Source organism: Phalacrocorax carbo, chromosome 8, assembly GCF_963921805.1.
Source record: "Phalacrocorax carbo chromosome 8, bPhaCar2.1, whole genome shotgun sequence".
NCBI lineage: Eukaryota > Metazoa > Chordata > Aves > Suliformes > Phalacrocoracidae > Phalacrocorax > Phalacrocorax carbo.
This window is the reverse complement of record NC_087520.1, coordinates 29,748,370-29,761,895: the sequence shown is the minus strand read 5'-3', so window position 1 is coordinate 29,761,895 and position 13,526 is coordinate 29,748,370. Positions and strand designations below refer to the sequence as shown.

Here is a 13,526-nt window from a genome sequence, read left to right as displayed (position 1 = left end):
TGTCTGCATTCATTCTGTGCAGAGGGATGGGGTTAGCTTTTTTAGTGCTGTCTGTATTGGTATTGTTGACAGTCTCTGCTTTTCAGCAGTGCTTTTGTGCCCTGGCACAGTGCAGGTTGCTTGGGAATATCAAACCTCAAGAATCCTGTGCTTTGTTGCTGGGTGAGCCGGGCAACCTCTCTGATACTTCCCTCTGCTTTGCCATTTATATAGGCTCTGGTTTTATTTTTTTTTTCCTTTGGGAATTCTAGGCTCAACTGAATTTGTTCTGTGTTTTGCGGAAGAAAGAGCTTGTCAAAGAATTCCCTGATGACTTTGAAGTGAACTATATTTTCTCTCAAGGGTTATTCAGCGTAGCCATTTGCCCCCTCTCCTCTGTTTTTTCACCCCAGTGTTTCCTGAGCTACAAGCATTCTTGGAATATATTAGCTGTAATGAGTTATGTGGGCATCAAAAGTTTTCTTTGAAACTATATGGCATCAACATCTGTTAGCTCTTAGAGAACAGAGATGCAGACAAAGGCGCTGATGGGGGGAGGGAGGAAAAAGATATTAAATTCTAGAGTATGAAGTCTCCGTCTCAAAGACTCAGGGGGAGGGAAAGGGGAAATCTGCTAAACTCCGAGGCTTTGATGTGGTCCTCTGGCCCTGTGATTCCTTTAATGGGAATGTGCGTGGCAGACGGTCCCGCACAGCCGCCCGCGCAGGCGCTCCCTCCCAGGAGCCTGCCCAGCCTCCTGCCTAAGCCTTGCCACAGCCCTTGTTGCTACAGAAACGTTTTAAAGGAAAATGCCATGTGCTCAGTTTTCAGCTATTGAGATGGGGAATCAAAATTCCTGTAATAAAGGTAACTCTTAAGTAACAAAAAAAAAAAGTTTAGAAACAAACTTTTTATTTGCTTGTAATCCTTCTGATCCTGTGGGTCAACATGCAACTGTTCATCTAAATCAGATTTTTAAATGGTGTGTGTCTGTGGTTTTTTATTGCCTGTAATTAAAAAACGTGTCTGTTTCTACGTATGCAGCATCAATCAGCATTCAGGCATTATCACTGATGCTGTACTACTTACAGGAATGTGTGGGGATGGGTTCTGCTTTTTCTTTTATCTTTTCCTGCAGAGCCTCACAGTGTTTGTCCTACATGCCACAGAGCAGAGAAGAGTAAAAGAAACCTCTATGTCTATCTTTTCCTCTTGTTGGCTTCATTTTTAGCCGTAACGCTGGTGGCATTGTGTTTCTCTGTGACTTCCTTGCCCATTAAAACCCCGACCAGTTATAAAATGATTAGTTGGCATACCTGGGCTTTGGGGACAAAGAGGTGGTTTTAAAAGGAATGTGAACCATCTGTTTTGCCAGCACCTCCTGTTGACAGATTTATGGATCAACATTAGCATGTGTGTCCAGGGTTACACACCTGTGCTCCCTAACAAGGTAATATTGTTTGGCAGGGTATGCTTTTGTCCTGAGGATTCAGAGCTCTTTGCAAAGGTGGGCATCAAGAATTCCATTTTACAGTTGAAAAATGAAATCATAGAGAAGTTTAAGTAACTTACCCTACAACACACAGTGAGTCTGTGATGGAGCAGTTATTGAATCCAGGTTTCCTCCAGCTGCATAAATATACGTCATCCATGAGCAGGAAAAGACTTAGAGCTACAAACATAATAGAGGAGCATTGATTATCATTCTAGGGGACCTTTAAGCCCTTGCGCTGTATGAGAACCTGAGCCATGTAGGAAGACACAGGCTATTATCACAAGAAAGGTTCAGAATGCAGTATGTTAAAGCTGTAATGATCACTGAAGTCAGTGGAAAGAGTACACTTGATTTCAGTGATCGCATCTTAAATGAACAAGTTATCCTGTAGCCAAGCTCTGTAGTCATTTTTTGCATGCTTGTTTCCCAGCCTGGGTGAAAAAACATCATCTCAGCACACTTAAGTCTGTCTGTTAAAGAATTTCTTTATAACCGAACCTATCAGGAAAGAAAGTTGAACAGATTTATTATGTAGCTATGCCCATCTGTCTGCTGAGGTGAAGAAGCCCAAAATAAGCAATTTGGAGGAGTTATTGAGCTTCTCCAGGCTGAAAGATTTGTCCTTTTCCTTTTACTTAAACTTGTTCATCAGTATAATCTGTGTTGGAGATAAGATCCTGGGGGACATGGGACAATTGATTTTGCAATCAGCAAAGAGATCAGAGGATAGCTAGAAGAACAAAGTAAGGTAAATAGCTGAATCTGTAGAGTGAATTCATTTATCCTTCTGAAGTAGCTTCAAAGTGAATTTAAATATAGCAAAAAGCAGTAATTTCTTGTTTCAGTACTATTTAATCTCAAAGACTGATGGTATTTTTAGTCCAAGATGGTTGGACCCTTCAGTTGGAAAGTAACTGCTGAATCCATACGTCTAATTCATAGTTGCTTTCAATTATATAATCTCTTATCTGGCAGAAGTCCTTGAAAAACTGTGCCTTGCCCTATCACCTTAAAAAGCAGAATCCATAATAGATCCAGAATTCCAATAATAGTGTTAATGGAAGATGTCATTTGGCAACACCTACCAGGAGTTTCTAAAGATCCATGAAATCCATGGTAAAACCATCATAGAAACAGTAATGTTCTGTCTTGAAACTGGAATGATCTAAACAAAACTGTCCCCTAAATGGGTCTTCTGACTCTCTACAGGTCTTAATGTACGTTGGATAATTTTATCTGCTAATGCTTTTTTGCTAGCTACAAGTAATATTAAGCACGTCCATAGTATTTTAAGCTATTATGGGTAGTTTTTTTCTTCTATAGATTTTTTTATACAGGATATAAATAAATGTATATTTATGAGCATGCATGTCTTCCACAGCACATAGGAATCTTATGATTCAAGTTAAATGAGGAGGTTGGTAGCTTTTGTTGAATGCATGTTGCAGTTACTGACCACTAAAAGAGGATGCTTATTTACCCACTGCAGCAGAGATGAAAAAGCTACTTGCAAAGACCATGTTTCAGTATTGCTGCTATCCGATTTTCATAGGCTTAATATATCAGAAGAATGAAGAAAGGATTTGTGTTTTATACTGTTGGAAAGCCTGGTCCAGGTGTTGGATAGGGACAAAGAGGTTCAGCTGCATGTTGAAAGCAACCTGAAACAAAAAGTACCATGCTTCCTTTCTTACTTATTCAGATGCTCATCATGAAGGCTTTATGTAAGTGTCCATCTGCTTTGCACTTTCACTTCCTCAACAACCTCATCTTCATGTTCCTATGGATGGGTTATCCTCAAAGGCGTGTAATACAGCTGCTCCTTGTACCCATTTAAGGGTCTGTAACAGGCATCTAAAGATACTGAGGATATTTTTTGCCTCATAAGCCTCTCATAGTCCACAATCCTTTGTGACTGGAGAGTAAGCGGTTTGGGTGGGGGGTTTTGTTTGGTTGTTTGTGATTTTTTTGTTGTTTGGTTGGTTTTTTGTGTTTTGTGGTTTGTTTGGGTTTTTTTGCTATCCTGTCTTTATCTTCACAGTATTTTACCAGCAGCTGGACTTGCTCTACAGTCACTTTCTGTGAGATGGGACTGCAGGGGCTCCAATTCTGACAAATTGGTAGATATAGATGCAGTGATTTCAAACAGTATTATATTGTGATGGCTGGGAGTTACTGCTCCTAGAGCAGAGGCAGCTGAACGGAATGCATTTGTGTGCTTCACCATCATAGATTTTGAGCTGGCATACTAGCAGGAACTTTGTGCTAAGTTACCAAAGGATGAATTTCAGTATCTGTTGTGCTACACCCATTGTGTTCTGACGTCTCTGTTAGGAAGTCTGTAACTTTGGACACAGAGGCCATCATGGCAGATAAAGGCAGTAAAATCCCAAACTGCAGCAGGAAAATCCGTCCAAGATCATCTATCAGAGATCTTAGAGGAGAAATGTGTTTTCTTAACAACTCTACCTGCTGTGATTATGTTATGAAGAAATTTTATCTCAGAGAAGCTTCCACGCATGGTGGAGGGTGAAAAAAACCATCTGTAATGTATCACAGAGCACCAGGTTCTTATTTCAGAGAAAGAAAACATTACAGAAGTTGAGCTTGCTGCTTCTGCTTAACAAACTGCATTATTGTTGTTGCAATATATATTTTAATGTTGGTCTAAAAGTTAAAGTCACTGTGACTTCTTCTCTAAGTGTGAGCTGCTTTACACATTCTTTACAGATAGTTGAATCCTGGTGAGTTATCTTTATTGTTAAATTATCCGGAATGGCAAACTTGAAAACAAAAAGTAAAACCTTATGGTTGCAGAAGAGAAGGTAAAATATGCTGTAGGAAAAACAATATTAGGCTTCAACCAAGGCAGAAATGTGTATTGCTCTATAGTGTTTTTCTGTATGGAATATGCTTTAACTCTTAATTGTATATGCCTGGTTTCAAATTTCATTATACTGAGGCTTGGAATATATACTTTCTGTGTACAGTCCTAGGTATATGGATTACTTATGAACAGGGAAGGAAAGGAAGCTCTTGTCCTGAATAGGACACTGTAATACAGAAGCATATTGTTTTTTTGAAAAGGCTTACAAGGGGGATCTTCAAGTATTTTTGAAGGAGAATATTAAGTCTTCATTTCCAATATGGAGAGAGCCAAATGCATCCCCAAAATGCATCCTTACCTTCTTCCTCTAAGTAGTGATCACACAAAATTGTGTGCAAACACATCCGCTTTTATGTATATTTGACTGCATGGGTTTGTATGCATGGAAGCTGCTAACCTAGCCAAATGTCATCACCAAGTAAGCCTGACCACAAGCAGTTTAATGTTTTATGTATGTATTTTATTTTCAAATTTTAAGTCTGGCTGTAAAGCTGTATTTGTAAAGAATTACCATCACCTCAGATAACTGAATATCTGCTCTCACCTGCATTATCCTAAATTAAATGGTAACCTTTTTTGAGGTGTGAATAGGTTTGCTAGTAGTGAAGGCTGGGTTTGAGTTCATCATAGTTACATGTGGCTATATTTCTAGTCCATGGGAAATTTTAGATATCCAAAGAGGTACTAGGTTCTTCCCATCAATTGTTGTTTGAAAAAGTCTTTTACCTCTTTCTTTTCAAATCTGGACAAGTAAAACAGTAATAATGACTGTTTTGGGTTGTGTATGGGTTTTCTGAAGCATCTTCAGGAGACTAGATTTTCAAAATTTCCTAAGGACTTGCTGTATGAAAATCAGACTTATTTTGGAAACTTGTTTCCTGCAAGTGAGACTGAAGCATTCAGAATAACCACCCAGCAGTCGACAAAGCCCTCAGTCGTTTGGGTGAAAGGCCAAAGGGCATTCTAATTCTCATGAACCTCTTGGGATTGTTTTTTGTCTACTTCAAGAATGGAAGTTTGTGCATAGATGTCATACCATTCTTTTTGGCAGCTGCCTTAAAACCATTATAAAATCTACTCCACAAGATGTTAGAGTTACCACATATCTTGTCCCTTGCAGACCTGTTGTGAAACACGTTTCTTCAACTTTGCTCTTTCCAAAAGTACTGGAACTTTATTGCATCAATATGAGAATAAAGAGAGAGGAAAAAACCATACATGTTTCAGTCAGATGGTTAAAAGTAGGGAGGAGAGTTTTCTTGGTTGACAGTTTGTTATTTTACATGCATTTTACTTGGGAAAAGTGGTGGATGTGATACCTTGATAAGAACGTCACTAAAACTGGAAATGTGTGCATATTTTCTGCCAAAAAAATTGTGAAAATTGAGTATTTAAGGCTGAATCAAAGAATTTTAATGAGATGTTTGAGAGAGGAGAGGTAAAGCAAACTTCTTTCTACTTGATAAGAGCAACACCTTATAGAAAAATATTAATTAACATAATGTGATGTAATACAGGGAGTAGGGGGGTCCAAACTTTAAAAATATGCTTGTTGTCACGAAAACCTCCCTAAATCAAAGGTTATTATTTGATATATCTAATACATCTATGGATGTAGCTGTCTTTACTTACACCAAAAGCAAAACTGTATTTAACACCATGTTAGTCCAATTGTGGGTTGCTAAAGTACATGATCTGTTTGCATTCTGTAGCTTTGGGTCTTATGTGCTGGCTGCTGGGTGTCATGGAGCATGGCATGAAAAGGCAGAACCAGGGCAGGTAGAAAGAGTCCAAGATGACCAAGATTAAAGGAATCGGTTGGTGTAGGGGCTAGGAGGTAGGGCTAGGAGGTGTGAATGCACATACAACTGTGTGGAGCCTGGAAGGTGAAGACAGGGAGATTAACCTCAATGTAGAAGCAGAAAGAGAGCCAGCAAAGGAATCAGAGGAATAAAGCAATGTAGGCAGAACAATGGGTGAGGATTTGGATGGCAGCATTTTCAGATAGCTGGTGAAAAGGAAGTCAATAGCTGGAAGCCCCAGAGTGAGTGCCTGGCCTTTAGTCTCCAGACTTGTATCAGTAAGAAAACTGCACAGGGTGGTTAGGGCTGAAGTTGGAGTTAAAAAAAATAAAATTCCCAGCAAGTTAGAATTCATCAGAGTCTGATTGCATGGCAAAGGTGGGAAGTGAGTGATGATTGCCTGACTTGTAACCAGCTGAATAGAATCCCTGGGGTGTGGGGGCTTTTAAAGATTGTTTTTCTTCTTTGTGTATGTATATACCCAGCAGCATTTCTAAGGGAGTTGTGCTAATTAACTCTTCTCTCCACCCCCACCCACTTAAATCTGAGCTGAGTACAGCAACATCTATCAGAAAAGGGTCTATGGGACATAAGGTCCTCTCTACCCGGACCAGGCAGCCAGCTGTTCAGAGTTTTGAAGCAGATGTTTGAGCCTGAATCTTAGTCATTCTGTGTGATTTGTGTTGGTAGCTAACGGAGGCCAACTTATTTATCTGGGAAACTCCTGGTGAGGTAGAGACACCTAGTCTAGATGGGTGCCTGTTTAGCAACCTATAGAAATATCATGATGGAATAATCCTTCTACATAAATGTTTCTTTTCTTTGTTCTTTCAAGTGCTCGCTGACCTCATTTATATAGTATTTCACAGGGTACATCTGGTTTTGGTTGTTTCATGACTCAGTGTTCAAGTTTGAAAATGCAGCGTTGAGATTTAAAACATCATGTCAGTACAGCGATATACAACTACCTATGACCTAAATGTTGCTGCTTTTGCTCTTTCAGGCACCGCTCCTGCCATGGGCCGGGCTCCTGCAACTGCGTGGGGTGTGGGGAGACCCATGCTGCAGAGGCTGGCCAAACAGCAGAGCTGCTGCTGGTCTTTTCATCCCCTCAAGCCTGTGTTTCCTTTGTGCTCAAACATGCTTCTCCCCAGTGTCAAATATTCCTACCTGGCTATAGCATTTGCTTCCCACTAGAATTTCTTCAGCTGCAAGTTACATTTTACACATTTACCCTTTTTTTTCGCTCTAGGCCATTTTCTGAATTTGGGTCACTGGGAGTAGATGCACTATTTCATTCACATTAAGGCAATTTGTACAGGAGAACACTCCATTATGCAGTACGAGCTGCGGTCATAATTGTTTTCTCTGATGCTTGCTCAGCTTTTGTACCGCTCCGTTGAATGTGAGTTTACATACACTGTGCAGAATCCTCTTCTCAAGCAGGTGCATTTTGGTATTTATCCAGGTTGTGACAGAGCTGTCTCAGTGGTGCTAAAAATATTCAGGTAACTCTTGCAGTTTTTTTGACAGAAGAATTAATGATGATAAGATGAATTATATAGTTTTCGGTTTTTTCCCCCCTTCATTTTTTTCCTGTAAAATCTTAGAGTTGCCCACAGCTTTAGCAGATACACATCTGTCTATCAAAGATAATACATCTCATAATCTTACACAGAGGAGCACGTTTGAATGCAAGCTGAGGAACTGTGCTTAAATGTGTCACTAAAATGTTCAAATGATGCCCTCATCAGTTTCAGGATGGATTGCCAATTTATGTGCTAACAGTTATATTATGGTTCCACATCATAAGAACACTTTTCTAGAATTTGGTAATTTATAATAATTTGGTTTAAGGTGGAAACACTTACTGGAAATTTGCTTGCACTAAGTTACTACTTAAACTTAAATAACTAGGAGCTAGAGAATGAGTGAAGCTAGAGTAGAATATAAAACATATGTACGTAAGACCTGTGTAATGATTAAAAGTGAGAAAATAAGGAATATTAATGCTTTACTGCTGTTCCATGCTTCTGTTTTCCACTCTACCATTGAGTTACTCGATGGGACGTTTTGCATCAACAAATGTATGCTCATTTTTAAGTGACAACTTCTGAAAAATCTTAAAAATTAATGACTTGTGGGTTGTGTAGAGGATGTGATTAATGACATCACTTTAACTGGCAACATTTGATACCCAGATGTATTGCTTGCTTAGCTAAAATTTTAAGAGATGAGGCTACCAGCTAGATAGTCTTGTTGTCAGAGGTACATCACAAGTAAGATCATACCTACCCATTGCATATTTGCTGATCAGGTCAACATATTTTTTTTCCCAAGAAAGCAGGAGGGAGCAGAATTTGGAGTTTAGTAAAAAACAAAACAAAACAAAAATTAAAAAAAAACAAACAAAACAAAACTGCAAACAAAACAGTTCTTAAATATTTAGCGTTGTGGGAGAGAGCAGAGGTGCCATGTATGCCTATGTAGTCACTTCGATGTATCTCATTATCTATAAGAGCAGTCAAATGTGTGCTCTTAGAGCTTCATGGAAAATGATGGCATGGCGAAATTTGATCAAACAAACTTCTACAAGCCCCTGGAAAGACTGTCGTCTTGCAGAAATAAAAGTTATGTCAACGTTTAATAGCTTCTTTCTGTTCACTGTCCATTTCTTCCATAATTTTTAACGTAATGATTGATAATAATCAGCACATGCTCAAAAGAAGAGACCTTTTCTACTGGAACAAAAACTCAAGGAAACAAAATGGTTTTTGTGATTTGCTTCTTGGAAAGCTAAATCCAGAATGATAGCTTTATAACAACATTGTGCTGTGCAGAATCCTAGCATTCAGGGCCAGGTTGACAGCATTTCTCAAAGCCATTTGGCCTGTGAGTTCTAACTTTATTTCAGGGTATCTGCTCATGAACTGAACGATATTTTCAGAGTCTCTGGGCTAGCTATCCAGCAGCTATCCTTCTGAATGAATGGGAGCCGGCAAAACATGAGGGGAGCTGTCATTGCTTCTGGTTTAGCTGGGATGGGGGTTGGAGCTGGAAGGTTCTGCTAATAAGAGAATAAGAATGCTCTTCAAGCTCTTTGTAAATGGGATTAGCTCCAAATCCCACTGATGGCCTTTATTACTACTTCAGCACCATTAGAGAAATGTTTTTTAGGTCTGAGATAAGATCATCTGCATATCTATGGCATCTGCTTCTGTATTGCTCTAGACGTACTGGGCCTGACAAAATTTCATTAATTTTGGGACTGAAGGATCAGGCAGCTCCTCAGAGTCTAGTATCTGCTTTTCTTGGGTGACCTCTGGCATATGAAAGTTTTGTGTTTGTTGGTGGAACCAAGTGATAACATTCCTCTGGGTGTAGCGAAGGGCTTATTTTTCTTTTATCGTTCCCATTTGGAGTTTTCTGTATCTTGATTGATTGACAGGATGTTGAAATGCTAAATATTAATCTGCTTTGTAAAAGGATTTGAATATGAACATTTTTTCTTTTCCCTGTACAATCTATTCAGCTCCATTAAATTTTTCTCCTGAAGTATGTCTAGAGCATTGTAAAATAGCACCAAACACATTGACTACCACTAATAAAGTGATTGACTTCTTTCCTGAAAAAAAACTTCTGTGCTTTTGTTAGTGTTTTAAATTAATCCTGACGATAATAAATGCATATCCTTAACACCTCAACACTTTGCATATAGTATGTTTTTCATTGATTTTTATTTATTTTTTTTTAAACAGGATTTATCTGGGGAAGGCTACAGAGACACTATTGGCAATGAACACTTTCATCTAGAAGGTATTTAAAGAACAAAATTTCTTGGTTAATATTAAGGAATATTGGAGTAATTCAGTGAACAAGTCAGTGTGAGAATGCATATATGAGAGTGCAGTTCTTGGTATACTGATGTGTCATTTACCTGACAAAACTGTTAAGATGAGAATAGGGTGTTATTTCTGTATCTCTTACCACTGTCCTCCTAGTATCAAAAATAGTCACCCAGTAATATCATAGGGACCAAGTGTTTTAACTCAAGGTCTCACAGGTTTTATTTCCAGGTACTTCTCTTGGCACTGGTAGCAGTAGTGAATATCACCGTCACCAGCAGAGGTGGTAAATGCGATCGCTGAAAATGTTAGCACTGGGTTTTGCGATACGCTGCCCACCCTTCTGTGTTACACAGGACAGACTCAGAAACTCCTGCATTAATTTATAATAAAGACCAGAGACTCTTACTCAATACATTTTTCTTGAATGTGAGTGAAATCATTATTGCCTCAAATAACTGCTTCGTTCCAAGGCTCATCCCATCTCTTCCTCTGTGATCAGGCCTTTCCTTGCAGTGGAGATGAAATCATTGTTGTGGTGGGAAGGGCCTTTGGGGACCTTGAGTATGGACAATGTATTCTGTGTGCAAGAGAACATGTCTGAGGTACCTTGAACTTCAGTTGGGCAAGTGGGGGTTGATGAATGGAAGTGATCAATTAGAGGATGTTGTTGCTCATTCTTTTTAAGAAAAGCAAGGAAATGAGACTTCAGAAACTCTCTGGGAAACTCTCTAGTATAACAAGTGGTTGCATGGGCTGTGCACTAAATTTATATTATAGGCTAGTGGAAACAATATGCCTAATGAACCATGTCAAGCTTAACTTGGAAATTTCTGTCCTTTCGTAATCCAGTCATTTTTTTCTGGTGGTAGAGGCTTCTGTCTAAACAGAATTTGAAAGATTCTTTATGTTAAGAATGTCTGTTGTCCAGTTCCTTACCTGTGAAATATGTTAATATACTGTGTTTCTTGGTTCCCATGTTTGTATCATGCCTGTAGTTTACAAAGAATGTTCCCTTATATGTGCCTGTAACATAGGACCTTAATTTCAGCTGGTGCTTGTAGGCTACTGTTAAACACAAAAGCAAGATATACTTGCCATGATGGAGTCAGTGTTTGTTAAAAGTGTTTCAGTATTTAACTTCACCACAGTTTTCCTTTCTGCTCATAGTAGGACACAACTCTAATAAAGGTGTTTTTTCAATTTTCAGAATTATAGGAGAATCTACTTAACACAGGATATTAAATGTCAGCAAGGTGGACAATTTCATTTTTCTGTGTCTCATTCTACCTTTCTTTGCCTCTAATTATTTCTTAATTTGTTGTGTAGAATTGTCTTGCATAGCAAGCATAACATCCAATATATAATATTTCCAAACAAGTCAGCAGCAGGATTTTTTTATTAGAGTGTAAAACCTTCTAGGCTACTGTAATTGCAGTCTTTCGGCAGTTTTACATTATTAGTTCTGATGTGTCTCATTTCTTATGAAGTAGCTGAGTAGTGAAGACAAGATTTAGATACCAGCAGGTGGTCCTTCCTTTGTGTGCTGCCACTGGGGAAGAGCTGTTCTGTGGCGTCTTTCCAGTTGGGAGGCAGGTAACTGTTCCCACCCAGTGCTCAGGCAAACGTGCAGATTGCCAAGGGTTGGTCCTCACTCCTTCATCTCTCAGATCTCCAGGCTATGCTTTCCATGCTGGGAGACAGTGTTAGTCCCTTCCCTCTTGAATGGGATATTGAAAATCTTCTTATAATTAACAGATGATACTAGAAGCATTGTGTTAAAGCAGGATGCTTTCACCCTTTTTGTATAACTTTGTACTTTTTACTGGCATAATATTTTTGGATCATTGTGATAGTACTAGCATAAAATTGTGATATTAGCATGAAGTTAAGCCAAAACATTATTTGAGACCTTTGCTAGGGCATGGCTTGAATTCTGTGTGGCTTAGGTAAAAGATGACCACTGTTGTAGCTCTTTTCTGCATAGAAATGTTTTGGGTGAAAATGTAATTAATATTCTAGAAAGTATCTGTCAATCTAAAATAGTTGTCTGTCTTTATTTTGCTACCTCACAATTTTTATGTACTGCCGTAACACATATATGTTGCATGATTATACATTCATGTGTCATAAGATAACATCAACATAACTGATAACTAGTTTCAGAGACAGGGAGCTGTAACACACTGAAACCTGCTTGATTGGGCTAAGCTCACAGAGGATGTGAGTGGCAAAACAAAGACTTGAACCCAGCTCTACAAAGTACCAGGCAAGTGTCAAATCAATGAACTATATCCTATCTTCATAAATACACGTTAGGGATGGGAAAAAAAAAGAAACAACACTTCTCAGACTGGCAGAAAAGGTGCCACAGTTCTTCTGGGTTAGGGGAAGGCTATAGCCTTCACACTTGGAGACTTTGTTGAATAAATCTGAGTTCTTTAGAAGACTTTCATTGAAATGACAAATGGGCAATAAGAGTTGCCACTTGGATTCCTTATTTTGTTTTACATAGCCAAGGTCACTACCTTTTTTGTTTTTCCTTCCTCTAGTTTTTTTTCCCCCCTCTTAGCTGTCTGAGCAGTACAGATGAAAAGAACTCTCTTTGCTGGATTTAACTTCTGTATTGTTATGTAAAGCTTGATCAAATCCTTTCGTCTTAACAGACTTAACTGGCCAACAGCAAAAGGCTCGGGATTCTGGGATTAAGATTGTATTTGGTAAGAGGACTGGTGCATTAGTGCTTTCTTTTTAACTATAGAAAGAACAAAGTAAACATCAAAAGCTTTAAGTCATGAGAGTGGATTGTTGACTCAATGTTGCTGCATGACAAGAGGTTAGAACTCAATAGTGGTGACTGTTTACTGAGCGCTGTGCAGAAAGAAACAGTTTGACCAGTTTTGTCCATTATATCCAGCACCTGTCTTTGGTTTTGCTGCTAGGCAAGTAGCTAAATTGAAATTTTTGGATTTTCTCTTATGTGGTCAGTCATTTCCTTAGATAAGAGACACCAGTGGAAACTTCCATCTCTTATATTACTCTTACTCTGTTTCCCTCTTTACTCTTTCATTAATAAATCAACAATTGGGCATGCGATATAGGTTCTGTAGTGGATCCATTTGCAACTTTCATTCCAAGTTTAGCAGTGCTTTCCCACTGCATTTCCGAGACTTCCACTTGCCAAACTTAAGAGGACTTGTGCAATCTGCTGTGGCTATGTATGAACTTCTCATGCTTGAACTTTCTCATCCAGCTGTTTCTGCACAGGAATCATGTGCTTTATCACTTTTCACATCTAGGATAAAAGAGCTTGCATTTTCTCTTCCTCATCTAGATAGAATAGTAGGTCCCCAGAACTGAATAACTGGAGGTAGCTATTGAAGAAGTCACAAAAACTAGCACAGACATTGGGATGTATTTTTCATTTCATTTCAGTGGGGAAGCTAAAATGGCAGGCAGGAATTGAATGTAGCATCAAACAGCAAGTCACTCTTCCGTCATGGAGACATGCAGGTGGC

At 38.9% G+C, this 13,526-nt stretch overlaps 1 protein-coding gene across 2 annotated transcripts in view; it reads left to right on the top strand.

The window, feature by feature from the left end:
• The window catches only part of NKD1 (NKD inhibitor of WNT signaling pathway 1), a 112,202-nt gene that overhangs the window by 57,424 nt on the left and 41,252 nt on the right, over positions 1-13,526 (top strand). For both annotated transcript variants that reach the window (XM_064459412.1, XM_064459413.1), the window contains one exon: positions 9,922-9,979. In XM_064459412.1, the coding sequence (XP_064315482.1) occupies positions 9,922-9,979 (58 nt within the window). The remainder of the gene's footprint in view (positions 1-9,921; positions 9,980-13,526) is intronic.